The sequence below is a fragment of the Convolutriloba macropyga genome, chromosome 4 (genome assembly GCF_964194025.1).
Source record: "Convolutriloba macropyga chromosome 4, txConMacr16.3, whole genome shotgun sequence".
NCBI classification, from domain to species: Eukaryota; Metazoa; Xenacoelomorpha; order Acoela; family Convolutidae; genus Convolutriloba; species Convolutriloba macropyga.
This window is the reverse complement of record NC_134471.1, coordinates 75351842-75379437: the sequence shown is the minus strand read 5'-3', so window position 1 is coordinate 75379437 and position 27596 is coordinate 75351842. Positions and strand designations below refer to the sequence as shown.

The 27596-nt window shown below is 35.4% G+C and overlaps 3 protein-coding genes across 5 annotated transcripts in view; all 3 read right to left on the bottom strand.

Moving 5' to 3' along the window:
* LOC142337903 (adenylyl cyclase-associated protein 1-like) overlaps positions 1–27596 on the bottom strand; it is a 269041-nt gene that overhangs the window by 57296 nt on the left and 184149 nt on the right. The window lies entirely within an intron of this gene.
* LOC142337902 (uncharacterized) overlaps positions 1–27596 on the bottom strand; it is a 519657-nt gene that overhangs the window by 450823 nt on the left and 41238 nt on the right. The gene's annotated exons all lie outside the window — the stretch shown is intronic.
* LOC142337899 (phosphoribosyl pyrophosphate synthase-associated protein 1-like) overlaps positions 9149–27596 on the bottom strand; it is a 56528-nt gene continuing 38080 nt past the window's right edge. The window contains exons 4-9 of one of the 2 annotated variants that reach the window (XM_075387529.1): positions 27024–27195; positions 21248–21492; positions 17657–18046; positions 16656–16726; positions 15929–16075; positions 9149–9884 (exon numbers count right to left, since the gene is read on the bottom strand). In XM_075387529.1, coding sequence (XP_075243644.1) covers positions 9672–9884; positions 15929–16075; positions 16656–16726; positions 17657–18046; positions 21248–21492; positions 27024–27195 — 1238 coding nt within the window. In that variant the 3' untranslated portion in view covers positions 9149–9671. The remainder of the gene's footprint in view (positions 9885–15928; positions 16076–16655; positions 16727–17656; positions 18047–21247; positions 21493–27023; positions 27196–27596) is intronic. The other variant, XM_075387530.1, reaches the window with a different exon arrangement.

The following is a 27596-nucleotide window of genomic DNA, read 5'->3' as shown; positions in this document are numbered from 1 at the left end:
AGAGATTGGAGGTTCACTAGGGTGCTGGTGATGTCCACCGGGCGTTGAGATATCGGTTTCAATAAACCGGGGGATATTTTTAGAGTTATGTGAAAGTTTCCAGAATTGAGCAAAATATTGCAATTTTGTAAAATTTCAATTTTTTCAATTATTATGCATACTAGTGAGCGAATACCAGAACGTTCTGCACAACAAGAGGGTACCTTTGAACTGTTGAGGCTAATAACACGGGAAGAGCGCATTTTTATATTAATCACCGCAAAATGCATTGAGGTCGGTAAATCGCTGTAATAGTTCTATCATTAATGGTCGCTTAGAATTCACTGTTCTTTCGCTCTTGTTAGGTGTCAAGGGACCTAGAGTAATCTTACTTTTCTTTTTTTATTGATAGAAAGAGTTTGTTTAATTTTTTATTGCGATTTTGATGATAACTTTTTTTCATGAAAAGATTTCAATGATAATTTTTAAGATGCGAGTCTTTATGATACCAATACATATGATGAAAGTGTGCCCCAGTTAGTGGATGCCAAATAAGTCAATCGTTAGTTGATTATTTGTAGTTCTAAGAGCTCGGGGTAAAACAGCAATAACTGATTCTTTCGCACTCGTTTCTCGTTCCATGCCTTAGTGAGCCTAATAAGCCAGATTGAAGATTTTTCCTTTTTATGGTATCATTTGCTTCCGGAGGTTGTCACATGCTCCCAGCTAATATGATGATGATGATGTTTCAAACTGGATTGCCTAATTTTTTTAAATCCAAACATGTAAATTCGAATAACCCCAAGGTTAAAGTTACATGTTGTAATATTATAAATCAAACATACTACATCTTTCCCTTGAATAACTAAACATAATAATAATAAGAAAAAACTAAGGTTCAGTTTCTAGTTCTCGTGATTTATTTTATAAAAATAAATTTCTAAAGCCTTCAATTTTTTTTGTCCATTGGAACTCGTTCGTGTCTTTTCTGCATCTCTTCCTTTAACTCTTTTTTAAACTTTTTCGTTGATTTTTCCCTTCTTAGAGCTCTTGGAAGTTTATTCCATTTCCAAACAAATTTCTTACAATTGAATTTTGACTCCATTTTGATTTACATTTTGTTGTGATAGAAAAATCATATGTACGATTTTTAACTTTAATTTCGACGTCTCCGATTATTTTTGAATTTTTTTTTGGACTTGTATGTTTGTTTGTTGGACAATATCGAAAAGTCTATTTAATGAAGTTTTTGCTATTTGAAATTCTGCGGGAAGTATTTTATTTTCAATAAGTAGTTTATGAGCACTGTCATATTTTGTTCGAAAAAAGCAAACTTTTATGCCCCATCTAATTTGTTTGTTTATTCTGTCAATTGAGTAGTACGGAATACTTTGAAAAAATATTGCACTAAATTCTAAATGCGATAAAACATATGATCTAAAGAGATTTATTCGAGCCTTTAAAGGTATTTGATTGCGTACCAAACAAATTGATCTGATAGCTAAACCCATTATACTGATCTCATTATTAAGTTGTTTTTGGTATGTCAACTCTTTGTCAAGAATAACACCTAAGTATCTGCATTCATCTGTTGGTTTCAATAAATGACTATTAAATTCAACGCAATTGACAGTTGGTAACTTTTCATTTTTGAAAACCATTATTTCTGTTTTCCCTTCATTTAGAGTAAACTTGTTTTGTTTCATATACTGTTCAGTTTCCACCAATATTTTTTTAGCCTTTGCTTCTAAACACTGTTCATTTTTTTCATGACATAAAATTGCTGTGTCATCTGCAAATTGTAATACATTCGAAATTTTGCCTATTTCCTCGCCGAAGTCATTTACACAAAGTATGAATACTAGTGGTCCTAGTACAGTACCTTGTGGAACACCATGATTTATAATTGTCCAGTCGGATTCAATTTTTCCGTTTCTAACACACTGTTTCCTGTTAATTGGAAACGAATTCAATAAAACTCTTGCGTTTTCTCCAAAACCACATTTTTCAATTTTTTGAATAAAAATGTCCAAGGATATTGAATTAAAAGCTTTCGCTAAATCCAAAAAGATTGTTAAGACTATATCTTTTTGCTCAACATAATGATTTATTTTCTCTTTCAGTGCAATTTTTGTATTAAGACACGACTTTTGTTTTTGGAAACCAAATTGGTTTTTGTTAATTATTTTATTCATATCAAAATGTTCCGACATTTGCTCCAAGAGAAGTCTTTCAAAAATTTTTGCTAAAGTTGGAGTGACCGAAATTGGTCGATAGTTTTCAGGATTATGCCTGTCTTCTTTCTTATAGATGGGAGTGACATATGCTTCTTTTAAAATTTCAGGGAATGTGTTTGTGTTTATTCACTCATTAATAGCAAACAGTAAATAGGCTCCAATGGACAATTTACAATCCTTCAATGCCCAAGATGGTATATACCCTGGTTCAGCTGATTTTTGTGTTTGTAGTTTGTCAATAACTTTGTATAGTTCTCTTCTGGTTACCGGCCTTGAGTTCATTTCCCTTAAAATTAAACGAAGGCAATTTAGGAGCAATTATTTTGCCCTTGTAAAGTCCAAGACGGGCAAAACAATTATTCAAACAGTTAGCAATGCTGTTTTCATCTGATATTACGTTATGGCCCTCTTTCAACTTTGCAATTTTTTCTGTCTGTTTATTTGAGTTGATTTTGTTCTTGATAAATTTCCATTGTTCTTTTGAAGTTGGGAGATTCTCGAAAAATTGTTTTGTATGATCGTCAGATGCTTTACGCAATTTTCTATTAACATTGTTTCTAAGTACTTTGTAACTGTTAAAGAGCTCTTGATTAGGATCTTTTTTCCATTCATTGAATACACGATGCTTTTCATTAAAAAGACTACGCAGTTCTTTTGATAGCCATTTTTGTGCTCCTTTTTTGTTTTCACTTCTATATTTTTTAAAGGTGCGTGACTATTTAATACATTTTGGAAAATTTCAATAAATTTGTGAAAAATTTCATTTGCTCCAATGATTTTGTACTTTAGTGACCAGTCTTGCAAAGCAAAATCACGGTTAAACTTACTTCTTGTGTATCTCTTTTTATCTCGCATTAAATATTCTGTCTTTTGCTGCTTCCATTCTAATTTCAATGATGATTGTTATACAATAGTGAAAAGATCATTTTCAAGTATTGACTCTATTATATCTGTTTCGAAGATTTGATTTTTAGAAATAAAGCAGTGGTCGATTAAAGAAATTTTTTCTCCATTTGTCCATGTTGCTTTTTTTGTGTTTATATACTGAAGCCCGTTATCTGCAAGGAAGTTGTTTAGTAATTGTTTCCCAGTTTCTTTAAGTATATTTATGTTGTAATCTCCAAACAGGATTAGATTGTCAGTGGTAGAGTAAACATTTGACATTTCTGATGTCATTTAATCAAGGAAGAATTTTGAAAGGTTTACGTTTGAACATTACGCCACATTTATGAGCAATTTTTCTTTCAGAGGCTCAGTTACTTCTATCCATAGTGATTCAAAAAAAACTCCGGTTGATGGTGTTCAAGTCATTTCTTATTTTGATTGAAAAGTTCTTGGTTATCCATATGTATACACCTCCCCCTTTTTCCAGTTCAGTCGATGATGATCTCGGCTGGTGAATAATTTGATGACTACTGCTCAAAAAATAATCTGGAATAGTATTGTTCTCTTTAATCCATGTTTGGGTAACAGCTAGGAAAGGCAACTGGTCGCGAGTTGTCAAAAAATTTGATAACTTTTCGTATTTATTATTTAGGCTTCTACAATTCATGTACCAGAACTTGAGATTATCGTCTGTTCTGTTCATTTCTTTGTAGTACTGGTCTATTGTTTTCCATTTTTCTATTTTTGCTGGGCCAGGGTTTGTTTAAATATCTCCACTTTGTTTGCAGAATTTTTGATATGACGAATAATAAATACGTATTATTGATGAAACCGAACCCTAGTGAAAACAAATAATTAAAATAAATCTGACAAAAATTATATTTTGGTTTTTTAGTATGATTTGAATGACTTTTGAAAAAAGCAAATTCCCCCCTTTACATACAAAGCCTATTATTAAAAACACAAACGAAACTGATGTTTTCTTCAAAACAAACATGCAACGTCTCTATTAAAGAACTAGGAATTAAGTCACCCAAATGTATCAGAACTCATTTGGACTATTGAAGTTATTCCATCCCCTTTTGAATGCCAAAAGATTTCCATTTTCCTGTTTAGGACGCATTTGTCTCAATGATATATCGTTTGATGAACAGTTGTAGCCAATATTTTTCATATGTTTCCGCAAAGTTGTGACTATTTTTTGAATTCCATATATGCTTGGGTCCACACCATCTTGTCTGATATCGTTTACCTCAAGACCATAATTGAGGACGTTTGCATTTGACCACTGAATTGCGCCTCTAATTTGGTCAGCAATGCTGTTGATTTCTTGGTTATAAGCATCAATTTCTTTGTTGTTCGAGTCCCGTCCGTATAGTCCATTTTTGTCTTGTGGAATTTGGCATATAGCAACCTTATGGGGCTTGAATTTAGATAAACACTTACTGACTAAGTCTCCCATTTGCTCAGCTGCCCTTTTTCCATCAGTACCTTGGTCAATTGCATTGTGTCCCAAATGAAAAACAAGACTTTCAGGTTTTGTTCCAGCCGAATAAGAGTCCATAATGTTATTAACATCACTTATGGTTGCCGAAGGGTATGAGTGTGTTTCAGTTTCATTACTTATATCACCCTGTTTAACAAATTTATACGTGCTGTCTGATATGACAAGATGTTTAGTAAATCGTGGTACAAACTTCGGAAAAAATTGTCTGTTGTTGGCATAAACTTGTTTAGTTTCTTTGTCTTTGTTGTCATCAATAATTTTTGTCAACATTTTCTCATTTTGTCCTCTCAATAAAACAATTTCTGACATTGCTTGGTCATATAGGGATTTGCTGTTGTCTAGAGCTGTTTGGAGTTCTCTATTTGCTTGCTTGTTTTTTTCTAAGTCTTTTTTTAGTTCTGTTATTTCATCCTGTTGCAAGTTACTAGTATCGAGTGATGATCTTTTGTTCTCTCTTAGTTTTAGAATTTCTTGAATGAGTTTATCTTTGTTCCATTTCGCTAGATCAGCCGTTTTCATTTTGTCGCTGGATACACTGCGCTTGGTTATAATACACTAGTGACTCATTCTGGAAAAAAAACGGTGAGAAGAAAAAAACAACTCAAAACTTTGACCTTAAAAAGACCTGAAAGTGAAACAATTGTTAATTTGGAAAATATTGGATTGGTCTCACCAGATGAAGAATACTAAAAGAAGTCCCAGATAAGAGTGCCGAATAGCCGATTCCAATTAAGATAATTAATGTCTTCTGATTAGAGCAAAAAACTAATATGTTGTCTTCAGGAAGAAATCTAAAAAAGTTAGCCTAAAAAATATCCTATTCCATAACTATCAATCGCTATGGTTTGAGCTCACTGTCAACGATTTTACATGATTGCTCATCAAAATGTATTCAGCTTACGCCTCAGCAATTCTGTGCTTGTGAAAGGGAGTTCGTATTAACTCCAGGCAGCGTGACATCTATTTGATTCTTTGGAATCATGCTTATGCAAAAGGGGCAAGATTTTAGAACCTGTCAACGAAACTTTTAATTGCTTTTAATTGCTCGCCTTATCCGAGGGTTTTTTTCGAGATAGAGTTCGCAACCCAGAAGTAATGACCAGTCATATCTTGTTGCATCTCATGCTAGCAGTTAGAGCATTAATGAATTGTAAATTAGCAATATTGCGATACGACTCGTAAAGCGTTGCAAATTGGGGAATCCGATTACTGTCTCTATTCAATTAGATTGAGTAATGAACAAGTAGATATATCTATTATAAAAGTTTGCGAAATCGGTCATTTTTTGAAACAATAAGATGCACCGAATTGCTGACGCTTCTAAATTTTTAGACAATTTTTAATGGTCTTCGTCTTAGCAGCTAATAAATACTTATAATTGTCAAAAATGGCCACAACTGTTCAATTCACTGTTAACTTATGTGCAAGAATTCATTGCTCTGGCATACCTTGGTGTTGGATGAACTATTTTAGGCTTAAAAATTGGAGTAACATCAATAACTCCTTTGAAAATGCTATACATGATCAAGAAAAATGCTTGCTTAGCTTAATACAATGAAAATAGACACTTTCAAAGGAATTATACTCGGCAGATTGCTGGAAAAGTAGCTGCCGTTGATTCCCATAACTAAGACTGGGATTGAAAGAAAACAATTAGTCAAAAAAGAGTTTTGTATAAACAATTTTAAAGTGCAATCTCTTTTGATGTCATTTTCGAGCTGAATTTGCTCCTGTTTCGTATTGAGACCACACAGTATAATACCAATAAGCATTAGAGATAGTAACTAAGAACAAAGTTCAAGTAACGGTCATCTAAAATCAGGATTTATGGTCTTATCCCGTTTCTATTTCTCATTTCGTTTTTTGTTACTGACTCTGTTCATTTTGAATTATTTTGCTGAGCAACTGCTGTCTAAAAAAACTTTTAGCAGAATGGGCAAGAGTGAAACTAGCCCAGAGAAGTCAAAAATTTTAACGCAATATGTCGAAAAGGCGGCAAAAAGAGGTAGAGCAAAAAATTTTTAACCGACGAATTTTGAACATGTTTTGATTTGAAGGCTTTACTTTTTATTTGATATCCTTCTAATAACTCAAAAAAATGTCAATTGTCAAAATTCTATACATATCTAATCGAGCCAAAAGAATTCTTGGATATCCTAACTAAAAAAAATATAGCCTGGTATATTTTTATTCCTTATAAGAAAAATGAAACATAACTGACTAATGCCGGGCGAAATGCTGACAATTGACCGGCGAGTGGTTGTTTTTGTTAGTGGCTAGCACGGTTTAGTGAGGCTAGCTTTAGCTTAATTGAGGGAGCGTGAGGTGAGCTCAGCGGGGGTGGGGGATGAGTTAGGCAACGTTGGGAAGGGGATTTTTGGCTGCACGTGGCCCTCAGGGGTTTAAGGATTTGCAGGGGGTGATAATTGGGGGCTGAAGTGTGAATCAATTTCTAAGAATCGTCCTTCACATCATAAGTATAGGTCACCAAAACAGCTTCTGCGATTCGCATACTTGGAGACCAGTGATTTGAAAGGCTCTTAAGAAAATTTAATGCCCACTGGGCGCTACATCTATATCCTAATATTGAGGACGAAAAGTCAAATGGATCGAACGAGAAATCGGTCAAGCAACAAATCGCATAAAACGGACCAACAGGACTAATATAACTGCTACAATTTTTGTTTGCGACCAAATTAAAGCTTTATATGATCCATGGGCAGAAAGCCGAAAACACAGGCCACATTTCCGCAAACACTGAATAAAATCTATTTAAATATACGATTATTCGATAACACGTAAAAGCTGAAACCAAAACATGCACGAATTGAAACCAACAGCTGCTCAATCAGAGAATATCCACTAAAAATACTACAACTTCGGTTTTGTTTTTACTACTACTTGGTTAATACTACTACTTGGTTTTGTTTAATACTACAACTAAGCTCTGTTTTTAACTTGGTGCCATGGCACTCCGTATGACGAGGGTTGGAACTTCTCAGCAAAGGATCTTTCACGTTGAATGAGATCACCAATTTACATTAAAGCGGAAATGTAAATCACAAATATCTTGTTAGTAATTAAATCATATAGTAGAAAACTGACAAATGCATTTTAAAAGAAATTGGCAAATTTTGCAGTGGAAAAAGTTCAAAAGCAACTTTTGTCTCATGTAACCCATCTGCTAGACTGGAAAAAGTTTTCTTGGCCAATAATGATCGTTAAAATCAGAAAAGGACAAAAAATACTCAAAAACTTCAAAACCTAATTCAAATTTTAACAAACTCCTACTAAAACTCGTGATTTTAATATCTTCAGAACCATTTCATTGCCTCAAAAAACTGTCCAGTATCCCTATTTCAAGTTAAATAGTTTTACTCGCTAATAAAAGGCCATAAACTTAGAACATAAAAATAATTTTCCAAAACTTTGAAAAAAAACTTAAATTTTATCAAAAAATTGCCAATATCCGGCTACTTAACTACTGATAACCATTGCATTAACTCTAAAAACTGCGGCTTTTTATCAAACCTTGGAGGAGGCCCCTAATGCCGGAACAAAAAAAAATTAAAAAAACTGAGGAGGAAATGCAAAAGAAAACTGTCTCTAGAGCCTATTCTCAAGCCCTAGAGGAGCTTCTTTGGCTCTTGATGCTGGAGAAACTTAATAAACGGCAAAAACAGGAGCTTCTTTGGCTCCTGAGGCTGGAGAAACTTAATCCAGGCTCTTGAGGCTGGAGAAACTTAATAAACGGCAAAAATTTCAAAAAACGACTAACATGCAAATTATATTACAAAATTGATTGCTAAATTTTGTGATATTAAAAAGTTGAAAACTATTCCATGGCCAACAAAATTTTTTTAGTAACTTATTATCAAACCCTGGAGGAGTTTCTTTGGCTCTTGAGGCTGGACAAACCTAAAAAATGACAAAGATTTTATGGAAACGTGAAAAATTTGTATAAATTTGCGTTTTTGTTTGGAGTACCAAAACATATAGCTCTTAGTGGTCAAAATAAGTACTTATGTCTTGCCAAAAGACCTTTATCAACTTTACGCAGTCTGAAAACAAATCCGCAAATTATTGAGCAGCATTAAGTTTGAAAATTTTAGAATGGCCCAACAAAAAAATGGTCCAATTTTAGAATGGTCCAAAAATTCGAAAATGGCGATAAAACACAAAAAATTGCAACATTTTGGGCTAAAACACTCCTAAAAACGGCCTTTTAACCTTGAACTACAACCTTCCCAGTAGCTTCAACATAATCAGCACTTGAAGGACTACTAAACGCGGCTAAGGGCCTCTAATGAAAACTAATGCCCGCTGGGTGCTTTTAAGGTCGAAAAGTCAAATGGGTCAGACGAAAAATCGCTTAAAAAAGACCAACAGGACTAATATAATTGCTACAAACTTCATTTGAGCGCGATTAATAACTGAAGAGAAGATAAAGCTCAAAAATAAGACTATTCTGGAAGCAAAGATAATCTTCATAGTAGATGATCTTCATTCGTCCTTTGGAGTTACTATTCTATTTAAAAACTTTGCTTTGGTTACCTTGAATTCAAATTCTATCTATCAATCAATAACAACTGCCAATTAAAAATGTTTAATGAATCAGTTTGTACAATGTTAAGCTTCCGATCAGTTTAAAAACAATCGTATTAGATTGTATTTTTCGAAAACAAATCTGCAAAGTATTGCGCAGCAGTAAGCTTGAAAATCAGTTCATCTATTGCATTCCAAATAGTAACTCTATTTCTCACGATTTAGTTATATGGTTCCTGTAATTGTCATGATTTCACCAGTTTTTTAGCCGTTTATAGTTCAGTCTCAAACATTACAATTTTTGGCAAATAAGTTAAGTTAATACATGGGAGGACTTCATTACATGCAGTTTCCTGAATTCATCATATCAAATTCATTACTCTTTGTAGTTCTTAAATTATATCTGGTTTATAATAACGAGGAAATATCTGAGTGTTCATAACGATTCAGCAATGGTTGACCAGTCTCAGTATCTCGTCTTAACATTTCCATAACTAGTGGTTCCAGTGTTGTGTTGTTCAGTCGTCGAGAGGAATGTCTCGGAATAGGTAGGACATGGATTCCCCGTTGTGTATCCTTCTTATGCCCTCCGATAGTAGCACTGACACATCTACCACTGTGATTTTGCCAAATTTGAGGCTAGAGGAGTATGGAGAGCTGTTGGATGCTGTATTCTGATTGGCTGCACTCGACACCAAGTCCTCATTGGGAACGGTGTTTGTAATTATCACCTGGTTAAAGGACATGCAAAACCATGATTGGAACAAAAAAAAGAGCAATGCTGCTCATTAAAAGATCAGTCTGAAATGTGGGGAATAATAAGAAAAAGGGCAGCTGAGAACAGGCTACTGTAGGCCTAATGATGTTCCGCTGCGATTACGCAACCATAATTATTAATTATTATTTTTAACCCACTAGAAAGATAACTTACGCGCAAAGTTGCTTGTTTACCACCAACGGATTATAGGATCGAGTTCAAGATTTTGTTCTCTTTCACTATTCTATTTCCCTATTTAAAAACGAGGGTATTCGTCGTCATCAAATACACTGTAATCGTTTACAGATATATGATCTTGGGAATTCTGTAAACAATAATAACATTACCGTTTTAAAACATGTACCCTCCTCCGCAAAAAGACAACCTTAGAAGTTAATGACAATTATATTCTGGCGGGTCTTCTTATACAACATTCAATAAATTATTCACTGAAAAAGCTCCAGTTAAAAAGCTCCAGGATATTGGGGAGCCATGAATTCTAAAAGCAACTCTAAATCGACCAGTTCTATTATAATTAGTAAAACTAACACTGATTCACTACTTCAAAGCTGCTGTACCAAAAATACATTTAAACATAGCTGGCAAATTGCCGGACACTAGGCGCCGTTGACCTGACCCCTTGAGGCCCATCGGGATTGAAACAGAATAAGAAAAATACTGACATGCTTTTTTCGAGGTATCGAAAAGCGTTCTAAGTTGAAGAGCAGTTTAAATTAGATTACACAACTAAACTTATATTTGGCTTCTCAAGGGAAGGCTATATGCTCAAAAATAATGTCCACTCCCAATCGCTCTAATTAACTCTGACAACCTAATGCACTATAACTTAATTTTGCCCTTAACCGCATTCACTATACTTCGTCTTTCTTTGAATGACTTCCAAAATAAGCCTAATACGATTCCTAGTCAGCAGCATACTCTAACGATTTTTGATAGCTTAATGCACTAGGGTCCCTAAACCTCTAGTCTTAGTGAACATGCTTCACCGGTTTATTCGTTTAACTTGATTTAGATGTTTCGAACTAGACCGTATTCACATTGCGTAATTCATTGAATGAAGTGAATGCATAAAATTCCATTCAATTGAAACAGCGAAAAGGTAAGTTAAAATTCCAGCGTGAGTTGTAACTTGTGTAAAAAGAATAAAACTGATCGAAAGGTCGATAGTACAGAACTACAATTCAAAAACTTTTCATTGACAAAACAAAAAACTAGAAACTAGACGTAAAAATGTGAAACGCAAAACCATGAAGAACAAAACCCATGAAAAACCTCGAAAAACCGGGAAAAGAGTAGTGAAATTGCTGCACACTCATGAAAACGAAATTGTGTTGAGACCAATTTCTCACTACTTTAAAAAAATCACGCCACCAAACCATTTGCTCTTTCACCCCCAATTCCTGTTTAAGCGTGACCAAAATCACTAGTCCACTTTGAATTCAAAAATCATGCAAAAATGTGAACATATCCGTGAAAACATAACCAGAAGAGTTCCAGAAACGATTCGAAGAGTTAACTCTGTCAATAAAACTAGCATTTCAATGAACTGACACCTGAAAAAAAACCCATGAATGTTTCTAAAAATAACGTCAAATAATAAGAAACAAACCACTAACAAATTGCTCTGGAACGATATGCAGGTCAATTTAATTCCTGTGAGGCTGTAGCCTAAACTTTCTATAGGTGCAAAAAAAAATCCAACCAAAGATTGGAACCAACGACATCAGGCGTGCTAGATTAAAGAATTAACAACCTGGGCTATCAGGGCCTTGTGATAGCTGATCATACAATTGCTTTTCTTTTAGCAAAAGACATAGTTCCGAGAAAGAGCAATTTATATACGAAGAAATCATGAAGTCAAGCGCTAAAGGGTCACCCGAAAAGTGACATCGAAAGAACGTTCAGGAACAAAAGGGTTAAGCAAAAATTTTGCTTAGAAAACACACGCTTAAAATAATTTGTTCGAGAGCAATTAAAACGCAGCAACTAGAAATGCAATTGATTTCTATCCAATTGAACATTGAAAGGCGCACACAACAACAGGCAAGTTATCATCGGCTCAGAGACTTCTCTTTGAAAAGAAACCGCAAGAAATTGTTTAAAATGGTTACAAATTTTTTCCATTTTCTCTCATATTTCTCAAAAAGAACTGTCAAACCAACAAAACTGCAATCAATTGGTACCTTACAACACAGTCGATCAAAAGCCACACTTGCATTCCCTATTGATGGAATGAAACAAAACAATTCGCAAAAATTGCTAAAATAGCACAGAAATCCGCAAGGCAGCAGAAAAATAAAATAGCTTAGAACTTATCAATGACCGTGAACTTCAAAACCCTAGCAAATCAAGAATAAAATTATTACAATAGCCAACTCATAAATTGATCACGCAATATACGGCCAGCCTTGATAAGATAGCAAACATTTCTAACTTCGAAGAAGAGAAAAGGCCAAGAAAAAAAATTGTAATACATTTCTCAATTTTTGTCAAATTTTATAGAAAAAGCTTTGCGCCAAAAATTTTATTCAATTTGTAATAAAGAAAGTGTCGGAGCGCCAGTCTTCAATGCAGTTCACAATAATGCAATAAAACAACGCAATGGTTAAAATATAGCTAAAATAGCCTCAAAGTTTGCATAATAGTTGAAAAGGTCCAAAATAGCGTCTCCTTTCAATTACCAAACGCTATCAGAAGCTTCAGAACGCTATCAAAACAACGTTTCTGTTATTACTTTAGTCTACAATAACCTTTAAGACAGCACAAAAAATCAAAACTAAAAACATAGCCGGCAGATTGCCGGAATAGCTGCGAAAGAACAGACCTGCGTGCCATATAATAGATAGAAACAGATACAGATCTAAACTGAAAAAAAAATTGACGCCACTCAAAAAACTAGGTAAAAAACATTCAGCGATGAATTAATAAAGCTTGTTAAATTCATTCCACAGAAGCCTCTTATTAGGGACCTTTACTGCACATATGAGTTCTTTTGACCTTAACCAAATTCAAATTAAACTTAAGTTTTAAAGTGAAAAGTCATTTTATTGAGTGAGGTAAGTCACGTATGATCAAAATCTAATCACGCAAATAACCTAAAAACTTTCGCTAAAGCGAGTGAGAAATGACGTCACGCGCGCAAATACCGTTAGTGAGAGGAAGAAGTCATTCAGAAAATTTGACTTTTTCAGCTTTGCTGTGTGAACAAATGTAAAACGAAAAAAGAGCGTCAGACGACGAAACAAAACAACATAGCCGGAAGAATTCCGGAAGCGACTCGAAGCACCAAAACTTCACAAAAAGCTGAAGCCATTACCTTTTTGTATTAAACCATTAACTCATTACCTCCGCGGGTCTGATCTAAAAATCGGTGAAATTTAAACGACTGTCACCAAGAGAAAGAAAATGCAGTTTGGTAACGTTAAAAAAGTCTAAAAATTTTTAGGATGGTCAAAAAACTGATAACCTGACAAAGCTGACAGGGCCATCAATTGCCCTCAGATAATTAATGATTCTAATCTCAAAAAGATCGCGAAAGCAAACGGCAGATAAAAACTTTTCAAAAAAGACAGGAAAGTCAAAATTATTCAAAAAAGAGTGCTCAAACTTAAGAATCAGAGAACCACTACAATTAGATTTCTAATCACGGCAATTAAGACAAAAATAATACATGATTCTTCCTTGCTGTATATATGCTAGACAACATGATTTCATACTAATTCAAAAAATTAATTAATTATAGAAAAACAAAAGCAACAGAATAATATTCAAAGGCAAACAATCGTCTAAAAACAATACAAGCCCGGAAGAAAATTGCAATGAATAGTAATAAGTCAAAATGTTGGAAAAGACTTTCTAGCAAACTCCCAGTACTGCCTTATTTTGAATTAAATCAATTGCAAACCGAAGAAACCAAGATCTAAGAAAAAGCTGAATTCATTCAATTTTTTAACAACTGAAAAAATCAATATAACGAATACAAATGTAGGTGCCAGGACAAAACTAGAATGATACAAACGAGAATGTGAAGATTATAGACACAATGTTAGGAACACCGTAACAAAAAGACCAATTCTTGATTTTTGAAAGTTAAAAATCAAATTCAAAAAAATCAAAAAAAAAAAAAACGAGTACATTTCATTGATCAGCATTCGAGACATAGAAAAGACAACGAGTCATTCGAGACAAAAATCCAACTTGCTGAACAGAATAGAACAAGAAAACGCAGAATTCAGGCATACGAAACAATGCAACATTTTGCAAAAAAGTGGTCAAAAAATATTTAAGACCGCATTTATGAAAAAAATTTATGTTTTTTCAAAAACAAAACAACAAAAAAGATTGAATTTTTATTGAAACGAAATTAAAGTCCCTCATGTTCACCAAAATACTATTTCTAGTAATTAAAAGCAAAATACAAACAAAACTGAAAAAAATTGGCAAAAAACTACGAAAATCGGATTAGCAAATGTACAATTTTATGAAACAAAATTACATCGAGGTAGAAAGAGGCATTGGGTATATGAATTATCAAAGGGAAGCTGCCATAATAACTGATTTTTGACAAAAAACAGCTAAAACATTCAAAAATGAATAAATTAATAGAAAAAAAGCCAAAAATTAACTAAAAAATCAAAAAATATGTGCCAATTTCGCATTTGAAATGCAATTTCAGGCTATGCAAAATACTGTGCTATCAATTTCCGTGGTTTACATTTCAACATAGCATCGATTAAAAATTATTTCTACAAAAAACCAAATTACAAGCAAAAAAACTAGGCCACTTAAGACGAAAAAACGGCTAAAAACGGTTATCTATATGTGCCATTCAGTCAAAAACTACTTTTCAATGTCAAAAAGTAATTCACTAAACGCAACGCATGATCAAAAAACTTCTCTCGCTCAGAAAAAATTAGTTCACACTGCAATTTTACTCGCTTTCGCTTTTAGGTCAAAACATTGTCTGAACGAATAGTACTTCCGGTAAAAAAAAAACCTTAAGAAAACCAATACTCCTCTTCGAGTCGTAAAAAACCAAGAGCACCGCAATATAGCTACGCTCAGCTTACAGCTTCGCAGCTATAAAAAACAGCCTGAAAAATTCGCACGTGATTAAAAATCGCTCGCTTAGCGATAATTTTTTCACACCTACATTTCTTGCTGTTTGAAAAACATAGCCGGCAGATTGCCGGAATAGCTGCGAAATAGACTTGCGTGCCGTAAAATACAGATGGAAAAAGATACAGAAGTGAGTTGATAATAGTTATCGCCGCCGCCTATAAAACTTACAAGTTTATTTCAAAGGAGGTTGTTTTTGGGTGCAAAAAAAAAGTCCCTGTCGCGTCTCGAACCGGCGATCTCCGGATTAACAGCCAGTCGCCTTAACCACTCGGCTGTCGGACCATACAATCTGTTTTCTTACAATCAACTTTGTTTTAGGAACAGATTCTGCTTCTGAATAACCGCAATTTAGGTCACGCAGAAAGCGTGAAATCAAGCGCGAAAAAGCCATTTAAGCAGTGACGAGACAGAATGTTCTAGAACAAATGTAAAACGAAAATAAAGCGTCAGACGACGAAACAAAAAAAAAACCAAGAGGACCGCAATATAGCTACGCTCAGCTTACAGCTTCGCAGCTATAAAAAATCCAATCTCTATTTTCTCCGCTTTTCAATTTTCGTAAAGCAACTTTTAAATCTTATTCACTCCCTGAACTTCCGTTTTTTGCTCGCTCACTGAAAAAAAAACAGAAGAAACAACGCCTCTTGGAGTCGAGAAAAACGCTTCTCCAATACTATTCGAATCGTAAAAGACAGCGCCCCGATACAACTCAAATTATTTGAATTGTATAACAAGTGCGCCCAACTAATAGCCTTTGAGAGGCTCGCAGCGGTCATTAATCACTTAACATAAAATAGCGTATTACTTTTAAAGAGCAACCATAACAGTTCTAATACAAACCTTACAAGATTTTACTGAAAGCATGAAATGACTGACCTCGTCGAGGCATGATCGTTCTATTGTTTCAATTGAGTTCTTGCACAGCAGTCCATGAGTACACATCACTTTCACTTGTTGGGCACCCCTGTCTTTGAGGAACTTCCCCGCAGCACAGAAACCCTCAACATCGTCTATTATGTCTTCCTGCAAAAACAACAAGTCTGTTTTCTTTCCATACGAAAAAATTGCTACTTTCAACAAACTAATAATTTTTCCAAAAACGCTGGTTCGTATATCCTCATGGTGATACTAGTTCTTAGGATCAAAATTATATCATAGGCGGCAAATATTCCAATTATAGATAGTCACATTCAATCGGTTCCACAAAAGCAGTTAGAATGATACAGCTTAACGTACAGTTTTCGTCCTCACTTTAAAATGAGGCTTTAAACTAAGCCGGCTATTTTTTAGCAGTAACCATTTATTCTAAAATAATTGCTCCAGCAGTTGACTGAAAAAAGCAACCATCTAGAACAGGAAAAATAGAAATTTAACTGCATGCAATTTTATAATTTTCTAAATTTATCAACCAACTAAAAAGCTTGAAGCTTACTATGCATACTTACATAGCCATACTAAACACTATGTCATATACAAATTCCTAATCCAGATTTGATATGAATTACACTTTTTTATTGGTTGAAATTATGAATTGGTAAAATGAATATTTAGATTGTAGAAAAGGCTTGTGATTGATTGCATAGAGATGCTATCGAGTGCTTACCACAATTAAGGCTATCTTGCCATCTACATCTCCAACGACATTGATTGGCGGCTTCTTCTTGGCAGTGAGAGCTGAAACCGAATGACCACCATTTCATAACCACATTCTCACACTATAGTAGAATAAGTAATGGTTAACTGACTCTGCTTCTGGCACTGAGAACTTCTGGCGTTCATCGGGAACCGCGAAGCGCTTCGAGATATTAAGTTAGAATTTCAAAGTGACTTCTGCAGAGTCACGTAACCATGCTTAAAACACGAAACGCACGTTTTAAAATGACGAAAATCAACAAAATCAACTTCTGGCTGAGTAGAAAACTTCTGGCATTTTAACTTCTGGCACTGCCGACTTTCGGCATTTTAAAATGTGCATGTGAGTGTTTTATTATGAGGTTAGCTGGCTATTTTCATATTCAGTGGAACATAACAACAGTGTAGCTGTTATTTGCAAAAAGCACACTATTTAGATAGAACACGGACATAAAACAAGCAGTAAGTCAGCAGTTAGAATGTGAATCCATTTATGACTAACAAGCAAACACTTTAAGACTTCCAAGCATCAAAAATACTTGACGGCGCTGAATCACTGACTGTAAAAATGCAGCCTCTCTACATTCTAGTCACGCATGCAAACAAGATCCTGTATTTGCCAAAAAAGTTCTGATGCTACAATTTTGCAAAAAAAATAATGAGACGAAATTAAATCTTCTTGAATTCGAAACGACTGAAATCGTTTGCATAACACATGATTAACAGGTTACTGCCAAGACACAGAAGCTTGCAAACCATCATTTGAGCACTCAAATGCCAGCATTTACAGGGAAGAGATCTTTTTCCACAGAAATGAGTGAGTTGAAACCAGACCTGTAATCAATTCAGGAAGAGAACAATTTCAAACAATCTGAGCCCCCTTATTTGAAAGACAACACATTAAAAATGACACAATGCACGTCAACTATCGCTACAGCTCAATTCAACAAGCACGCACACTCATATACATACACGGCATATACTCCGCTCTATAAAACGCAATCCTTGAATCCGACTGCTTTCGTAGCATTCTGGTCCCAGTCATACCACCACCCCGTTTATTTGGGCCAGTCGTGAAAAAGGATAAACCCTCAGAAACCAGATTCTCGCTTTCCGGATCACCGGATTGTATTTGGGTTCCTTTAACGCCCGGCGAACCCTGGGTTTCTTGGTTCTGACCCTCGGAGTAGGATCTGACACGGTTCGAGCCGGGTGAACTCAGAGAAAGTGACCTTAGGAGGTCAGCCTTGATAGGCGAGGGTTTTTTCATGACCAGACCTCCCAGCTCGTCGGTCTCTGAGGTAAGCAATGAGAAGTGAGGTTTCACGTTTTCTAAGTTATCACTCGGGCACATTTGAGTTGCTAAAAAGAATAAAATCACTAATTAAGAAAGCACAGATATGTTATCTGCAAATCTTAACAGACTCGATATAACTTAATTGACTAGAAGTTTGGCTGTCATTGAATGAAATTTACCCTTCATTTAAAAAGAGCGACAGCCGAAAGATGGTTTAGCTGAAAACCCGAAATGATATTTTAAACCGGCAAACAGACAGAGGGTTTAACCGACAGGAATGTTCATTTGCGACACCAATTGTAATGTTTGGAAGTACAAGTGATATTTTGACCAATTATATTAGTCGTCCAATCACAATTAAGCTGTCGGCTAAATCTCTCATTTTCCGTTGTCCGCTAAGCACCCTGTCAAACGTTATTCCTATCACCATTAAAAACATAGCTGGCAGATTGCCAGAAAATAGCCGCAATAGATTCGTAGACCGGCAGTCTAAAAAAAACAGTAAAAAAGACAGACCAAAAAAATTCGTCTTTTCATTGAAGGCTGATCTGTTATATTTTGATTAAAAATCTGTATAAGTTATTGCTTCCTCTATTAGCTGATCTCAAATAACCTTCATTTAGAGTGACACACACCCATTTGACCTTATCTCTTTGAATTAAAGTAAATAAAAGTCAATCTCAAAGTGAGGAAGTCATTTTTGAGAGTGAGGTAAGTCAAGTGTGACCAAAAATTTAATCACGCGCATGAACAAAAAAACTCGCTCCACTAAGAGCGAAAAATGACGTCACACATGCAATTCAGTTGAAATTGCATGAACGAATGAACAAAAAGTGGTTGTGACGTAATATGGTCGTAACAAAAATCATGACGACGAAATAAAAAAACATAGCCGGAAGAATTCCGGAAGCGACTCGGAGCACCAAAACTTCACAAGAAGCTGAAGCCATTACCTCTTGTATTACACCATTAACTCATTACCTCCGCGGGTCTGATCTAAAAATCGGTGAAATTTAAACCACTGTCACCAAGAGAAAGAAAATGCGGCAAAATTTTATTATTGAAAACGTTTGGTAACGTTAAAAAAGTCTGAAAAATTTAGGATGGCCAAAAAACTGATAGCTTGACAAAGCTGACAGGGCCATCAATTGCCCTCGCATAAATAATGTTTCTAATCCCAAAGAGATCGCGAAAGCAAACGGCAGATAAAAACTTATCAAAAAAGACAGGAAAGTCAAAATTATTCAAAAAAGAGTGCTCAAACTTAAGAATCAGAGAACCACTACAATTAGATTTCTAATCACGGCAATTGAGACAAAAATAATACAAGATTCTTCCTTGTTGTATAAATACTAGACAACATGATTTCATACCAATTCAAAAATTAAATTAATCATAGAAAAACAAAAGCAACAAAATAATATTCAAAGGCAAACAATCGTCTAAAAACGATACCAAGCCCGGAAGAAAAATGCAATGAATAGTAATAAGTCGAAATGTTGGAAAAGACTTTCTAGCGAACTCCCAGTACTGCCTTATTTTGAATTAAATCAATTGCAAACCGAAGAAACCAAGATCTAAGAAAAAGCTGAATTCATTCAATTTTTTAACAACTGAAAAAATCAATATAACGAATACAAAAGTAGGTGCCAGGACAAAACTAGAATGATACAAACGAGAATGTGAAGAATATGGACACAATGTTAGGAACACCGTAACAAAAAGACCAATTCTTGATTTTTGAAAGTTAAAAATCAAATTTAAAAAAATCAAGAAAAACGAGTACATTTCATTGATCAGCATTCGAGACATAGGAAAGACAACGAGTCATTCGAGACAAAAATCCAACCTGCTGAACAGAATAAAACAAGAAAAAGCAGAATTCAAACATACGAAACAATGAAACATTTTGCAAAAAAGCGGTCAAAAAATATTTAAGACTGCATTTATGAAAAAAAATTATCTGTTTATTCAAAAACTTGACACCAAAAAATGATTGAATTTTTATTGAAACCAAATTAAAGCCCCTCGTGTTCCCCAAATACTATTTCTAGTAATTAAAAGCAAAATACAAACAAAAAACTGAAAAAAAATTGGCAAAAAACTACGAAAATCGGATTAGCAAATGTACAATTTTATGAAACAAAATTACATCGAGGTAGAAAGAGGCATTGAGTATATGAATTATTAAAGGGAAGTTGCCATATTAACTGATTTTTGACAAAAAACAGCTAAAAGATCCAAAAATGAAGAAATTAATAGAAAAAAAAGCCAAAAATTAACTAAAAAATCAAGAAATATGTGCCAGTTTCGCATTTGAAACGCAATTTCAGACTATGCAAAATACTGTGCTATCGATTTCCGGGGTTTACATTTCAACATAGCATTGATTAAAAATTATTTCTACAAAAAACCAAATTACAAGCAAGAAAACTAGGCCACTTAGACGAAAAAACGGCTAAAAACGGTTATCTATGTGTGCCATTCAGTCAAAAACTACTTTTCAATGTCAAAAAGTCATTCACTAAACGCAGCGCATGATCAAAAAACTTCTCTCGCTCAGAAAAAATTAGTTCACACTGCAATTTTACTCGCTTTCGCTTTTAGGTCAAAACATCGTCTGAACGAATAGTACTTCCGGTAAAAAAAAAAAAACCTTAAGAAAACCAATACTCCTCTTCGAGTCGTAAAAAAACCAAGAGAAGGCCAATAATAGCCCCAGCTATCGCTGTGCGGCTATTAATCACGACCATTTAATATAGCAAATTAATTGTCATCATTAATACAATTCCTATTTATTTTAAACTAAACAGCCATAAACAGCTGTAAAACAAACAGCTATTACTGCGGAGGTATAGAACAAACTGGGGATTAACAAGGAAACAGTCATAGTATAATGAGACTGATAAAGGGAAAGGTAGTAATAGTAGTATGTCTAGACAAAAGACGACTAACATCCAAACAAGTTCACAAGGAAGTTCTCTCTCTGGTTTTTATTTCGATTACCTTTTGGGCAAAAGGCTGAAATTGACACAATTTCTACCACTTATCATTATCGTAGCATAAAATTGTCACGAAAAGTATTGTTCGGTCGTAAGATTTTTATAAACATGCCTTGAATATGGGTTTAAATAAATTTCGCTTACACTTGTAGACTGCCGTTTTTATTCTAACAGAACCTTCATTAATGCGGTGGTAACCATATTCCAATAATGCAGTCATATGTTGGGCTCATAAATAGAGGGAGCTACCTTCTTGTTACATACTTGGAAAGGCGAAGTCAGTTGGGGCGTCATAATCAGCACCAGACCACAAACTGGCAACTCCTCCAGGCTGTTTCTCTGGTGTTGTACCCACAATAGGAGTGCCCGCTAGAGAGTTTGCACTGGGCGTGTTATGGAGGAGGGGAGGGGAGGACCTTCCATCTGTGGCTTCCGTATCCAGTACCACTCCTTCTCCCCCATGAATCACAGACAATGTAGTGCGAAGGCGTTCGGCGTACGCAGTTGCTCTAAAGACAGTTTGCTCATAGTCAAATCACCAAACTTTTAAAAAGCGAAACTAAATAACGAGGATTGGTATCATTTGCATATCTGACAAAAACATAGGCGACAGTTTGAAAGACAAAAGCCACGAAGTACACTGCTAAACCCGGATTAAAAGAGACGGCCACCACCAAAAATGAAAAGACATATTGCGCAAAAAATATGAAATTCTGATCTCCGATTTCATCATTCTTTTCAAATCGAATCGAATTAAACATTAATGTCTATCAAGTACTAGAACCGGATAAAAATATAAATTGTGTGACCTGTACCTCTATTAGGATTTTTTTCTCAATATAAATGCAATAAGTGAGTTCATATGTCATATATGATCAGAAACGATCACGCAATTGACCCGAAAACTCGGAGAGTAATAATCACGCACAGAAATACAGCTGCTGAGGGACGGAAGTCGTTGAAAAATTTGCCGCGTAAAATCATGAGGCGTGATCAGATGGTCGCAACGAAAAAGGGCGCAAAGGACAAATTAAAAAAACACGAGCTAAAATCAATAATAGCGTCAACTACCGCTTCGAGGCTATAAGAAACCGAGAAGCCTAATTGTCGTGATAAAGATATAAAAAACTTCATCTCTGTAATGATCTTGCTGATGTTGGCTCACCAAAAGAGAATCAATTTTTTGTTAGCTCAACATTGAGTTTTGTCTGCTCAATTCGATTAATTGAGCTCAACAAAAACAAAGCGGGACAAAAATTTGTCAATTATTTTGACGCCTTTGCTGGAAAGGCAAACTTTCGCATAAGAAGGCATCAGTTTTTCCACACTTAACTCTTCTTTTCGTCAGAAGTGCAATAGATGGGTCTGTGACCAAAACTCTAACTATGCGGCTCCAGCAGTGGCGTAAAGGTCAACGCGACAAACGCGGAAGTCTTGCGAAAAGCAGGATGACCTGAAACCATTGCACAAGTTAATGGAAGCAGGAAAATATCCAACGCAATTAAGTGTCTAACGGGAGAGCTCTTGTCAGGGATCCCTTTTCTGAAGGACAAAATCGACGGAGAAACTGTACATGAACTGGTCCATGAAAAACGCACAGCCACCCTCAACCCAATCCAAATTATTTTGCTGACACCCAAGCAGGCGATTCCATTCCCTATCACGCATCATAAGTTGAAAGCAGAACGGCATTTAAAATGTGACTAAGAAAACCTATGGTAGCCACGATCCTTCAAGTTTAGACGCCAACAAAAGGAGACGCATTTTAACCTCCTCCGCCAGATCCAGAAGAACTCAGCCAATATTACAAAAAATTATCCACGAACAAAAACAGGTTAGCCACCGAAACAAGTCCTGATGAACATTTGCCTGCATACAACACGTGTCGCCTCATATCACTCAACAAAACCCTGGCGTTGAAGAGGCCTAGAGCCGTTGGAGTCAATAGCCAGCTCTGTATTGGTCAAAATGTGGAATGTTAATGTGGAGTACGGTGTAGCCGTAGTCCCATTGATTGACCTCATGCACGAACCGAATGTAGTGCAAAAATGGTACGCGGACTAAGGCAGTTCGGTAGGAAGTATGAAGAATCTATTGAATAGCTTTAGACATTTATCTAATCAGGGCAAGCATTTTGGACACAGAGCGAACGAACCTTCTCATTTCGAGACGACACAGTTGAAAAAACCTCCAAAAATGAACATAACCGAAAAAGGTTGTGCGAATTGCTTTCAAACAAACGGCGAGCGGTTGACTTTGGTAGCAGCCAGATGGGGCATACAGATGCTAACATTATAGGCGGAGGGTTGAGCGAAGTGGAGCGCGGCGATTTGATAGGGTTGAGAGGAACATCAAAATAGCGTGCATCGGGGAGTGCAGGTGGGATGGCTGAGGAGAGGGGCGGGGAGGGGGGTGCGGTCGTTGAGAGTGACCGAAGGGTGTCAAACTTTTACGAACGGCTTTTCACATAATGAAATTCTTTCAAAACAGTTTCGGTGAACAGCTCATATAGAGATGGGTATGGCGTACGGCTTTGATAGAGCCACTCCGCCACTTGATGCCCTCCGGGCTTTACTTGTTTATCCCGTTGAGGACGAAAATTAAACATAACCGACTAAACGTCGGAAGAGCTGCTCTTGAACGACTAGTGGGAGCTCTAATCAATTGCAGCCTGCTTCAGTCGGGGGGGGGGGGGGGGGAGCCTAACTGTGACTAAGAAGTTCTACAGTGGTCTTCAAATAACCACATTAGAGGTTAACATATACCACTATTAAGATTTAGAGTAAAATATGACACCAGTTTCAGAGCACTTTTCATTTGACTTTTAGTATTAAATTGCAGCCAATTGAGTTCAGCTGCTTGAAATTGTGATTGAGAGAGAATATTAGATCACGCGAAATGCAAAAAGTCAAGGCCGAAAAAGTCACTCAAAAAGTCAAAATTGTCAAGCGAAAATTTTGCATAAAAGACACACGTTTACAATAATTGCTATGAACTACGTTCAAGAGCAATTAAAAAGTCAGACAAAAAATCGGCCAAGCGAAAAACGCCTACAAAGACCACTTAAAAGGACTCTTATAATTCCTAGAAACCTTGCTTGAGAGCAAAAAAAACAAAAATGAAAACAATAAAGATACATACTGATGACAACTTGAGGGAAGCGAATCGATTAATCAGACATTAAAAATATTTTATTCTCATTTTGAAGATATCTTTTTACAAAAAATTACGACGTCGAGTAATTTATTTCCCGGAGATCTTACAATATCATGTTGACTAACCGCACGATAGCCAGCATTAAAAACAGCATCCCATAAGATCGGAAAAGATGCAAAAAGTATTTTTCATTAACTTTACAAAACTTCAAGAAGTATCCATAGACCAGTTCTAATAAACAAATACAAGAACACTTTTCTGATTAGCCTAAAAGCCCAAAAATCAGCAAATATCTTCAATAATAAAAAATCAAAAAACTTTCTTGGACAAAAAAGTTGATCTATGAAATTTCATAGCAATCAGATCAGCTCATAAAAATCATTATCTAACCAAATTGCAGTAAAAAAACCTCTACGGTTAAAAAAAAAAACAACAAATAAACGTTTACAAGGGTAAACTCAAAACTGCATATTAACTTGAAATTTATACCTAAAATGGTCAAAACTGCCGGCATACAATTGGGCAAACCTACAACTACTGGTTCATAAATGTAAAAAGAATCAGTGAAAAATTGAAATAACAAACAAAACGGTCAATCCTACATGCACAAAATTTTCGCAGGCTTGACGAAAACTTTTTTGCTTTTTTACGCCTATATCCTCTCATGAACACAATTCTTGCTTCTCCCAGCTCTTCAATATTGTTCAGCAACCTGGCATACATTGTTCTCAAGTGTGCATTTTCCTGTTTCAAACACAAAATTATCGATCAAAAAGGCGCTCCTCCAATACTCCTCTTCGAGTCGTAAAAAAATTAACACCCCAATATAATTCTATTAAAAAAAGAATACGAGAATTTCAGCTGCGAATTGTGATGCTAGTTAGAGGGTAGATTCAATCTTTTCATTTGTCCATCAGAGTTCAGCTGCTTGAAATTGTGATTGAGAGAATTTTAGATCACGCGCAATGCAACAAGTCAAGGGCGAAAAAGTCACACAACAAGTCAAAATTGTCAAGCAAAAATTTTGCATAAAAAAGACACACGTTTACAATAATTGCTATGAACTACGTTCAAGAGCAATTAAAAAGTCAGACAAAAAATCGGCCAAGCAAAAAACGCCTACAAAGACCACTTAAAAGGACTCTTATAATTCCTAGAAACTTTGCTTGAGAGCAAAAAAAATGAAAACAATAAAGATACATACTGATGACAACTTGACGGAAGAGAATCGATTAATCAGACATTAAAAATATTTTATTCTCATTTTGAAGACATCTTTTTACGAAAAATTACGACGTCGAGTAATTTATTTCCCGGAGATCTTACAATATCATGTTGACTAACCGCACGATAGCCAGCATTAAAAACAGCATCCCAAAAGATCGGAAAAGATACAAAAAAGTATTTTTCATTAACTTTACAAAACTTCAAGAAGTAACCATAGATCAGTTCTAATAACAAATACAAGAACACTTTTCTGATTAGCCTAAAAACCCAAAAATCAGCAAATATCTTCATAAATAAAAAATCAAAAAACTTTCTTGGACAAAAAAGTTGATCTATGAAATTCCATAGCAATCAGATCAGCTCATAAAAACCATTATCTAACCAAATTGCAGTAAAAAAAACCTCTACGGTTAAAAAAAACAACAAACAAACGTTTACAAGGGTAAACTCAAAACTGCATATTAACTTGAAATTTATACCTAAAATGGTCAAAACTGCCGGCATACAATTGGGCAAACATACAACTACTGGTTCATAAATGTAAAAAGAATCAGTGAAAAATTGAAAACATACCCGGCAAATTGCCGGAAAATAGCCGCCGTTGATTCCAATAAGCATGATTGGGATTGAACGAATAGAATATATTGAAAAAAAAAGATTTTTGTACAAAAATATTTTTTAAGTCCGATTTATTTTGATGGCATTTCGTAGCTGAACATACTTCTGTTTCTTAGAGAGAGGTTACAGGGGCTACTATCAATACCAATAGGCATTAGAGAGAGGTAACTAATACTTATAGGAACGACGTTCAAATAGCGGGCATCTAAAATTGGGCTTTATGGGTTTATCCCGTTTCTATTTCTGACTTCAATTTTTTATACCGACTCTGTTCATTTTGAATTGCTTTGCTTAGCAACTGATGTTCAAATTCACTTTTAGCAGAATGAGAGAAGAGAGAAACTAGCCTAGAGAAGTCAAAAAGATTTCACGCAAAATGTCGAAAAAGCGGCAAAATGGTAAAGCGAAAAAAAGTTTGACGAAGTAAAAAAAAATACGAGCGCAATAATAGCCGGCTGAGAAGATGAGGGCGGCTATTAATAAAACAAACAAAACGGTCAATCCTACATGCACAAAATTTTCGCAGGCTTGACGAAAACTTTTTTGCTTTTTTACGCCTATATCCTCTCATGAACACAATTCTTGTTTCTCCCAGCTCTTCAATATTGTTCAGCAACCTGGCATACATTGTTCTCAAGTGTGCATTTTCCTGTTTCAAACACAAAATTATTGATCAAAAAGGCGCTCCTCCAATACTCCTCTTCGAGTCGGAAAAAAATTGACAACCCAATATAATTCTATTAAAAGGAGAAGAATTTCAGCTGCGAATGGTGATGCTAGTTAGAGGGTAGATTCAATCTTTTCATTTGTCCATCAGAGTTATCTAGATCTGCCTTCAAGTTTTTATACACACACGCACTTGCACTCACACACAAAAGCACGCGCGCGCTCGCGTTCGCACACACACACAAGCACACACACACACACACACACACCGTTGAGTGGTGAAACTTTGTGACACTAGCGGAAAAATTCGCGATTTACGCTTTAATCATTATCTGAACGAAATTTTTGGCTAGACCTTAAGAGTGAAACAAACCTTCTGGCCTGACCAGGGTGTCGTGCGACCACGACCACCTTGTAGAAGGGAGTCTGCTGGTCTCTGAGGTACTGGATGAGAAAAGAGCTGGCACGCAAATTGTCAACTGGACATGAGAAGAAACCCTGGATCTCCTTCATGTGCAGGTCCATCGTTATCAGATGTTGGATGCCTGATAACAGCAAGAGATTGTACATACAACATAAGTACCTTTACTGGAAAATTGCAACCATAAAATTACATAAATGGCTGAAACGATTGATCGCAACACAAGTCAAAAACAAATGCTTTTATATTAGCGGAGAATAAACTACAGTCTAATGTTTGAAAATGCTTTAGAATTTGTTGCGAGTTTGAGAAGCCAATTAATAAATAAAAAGTCGCCTTAAACAGAATCTCACAAGCATTCTCAACGCCTTCAAAATTGATTGCAAGTCGAATGAACAACCAAAATAAAGCCTTAACCCAGGTTGAAATAATTAATCCAACAGACCTGTTCTGGCCACTATTGTATTAAAATTTAGAATACGGACCTACTTTATAAGTTCTCCCTCATAATTGTTCCGACCCTCT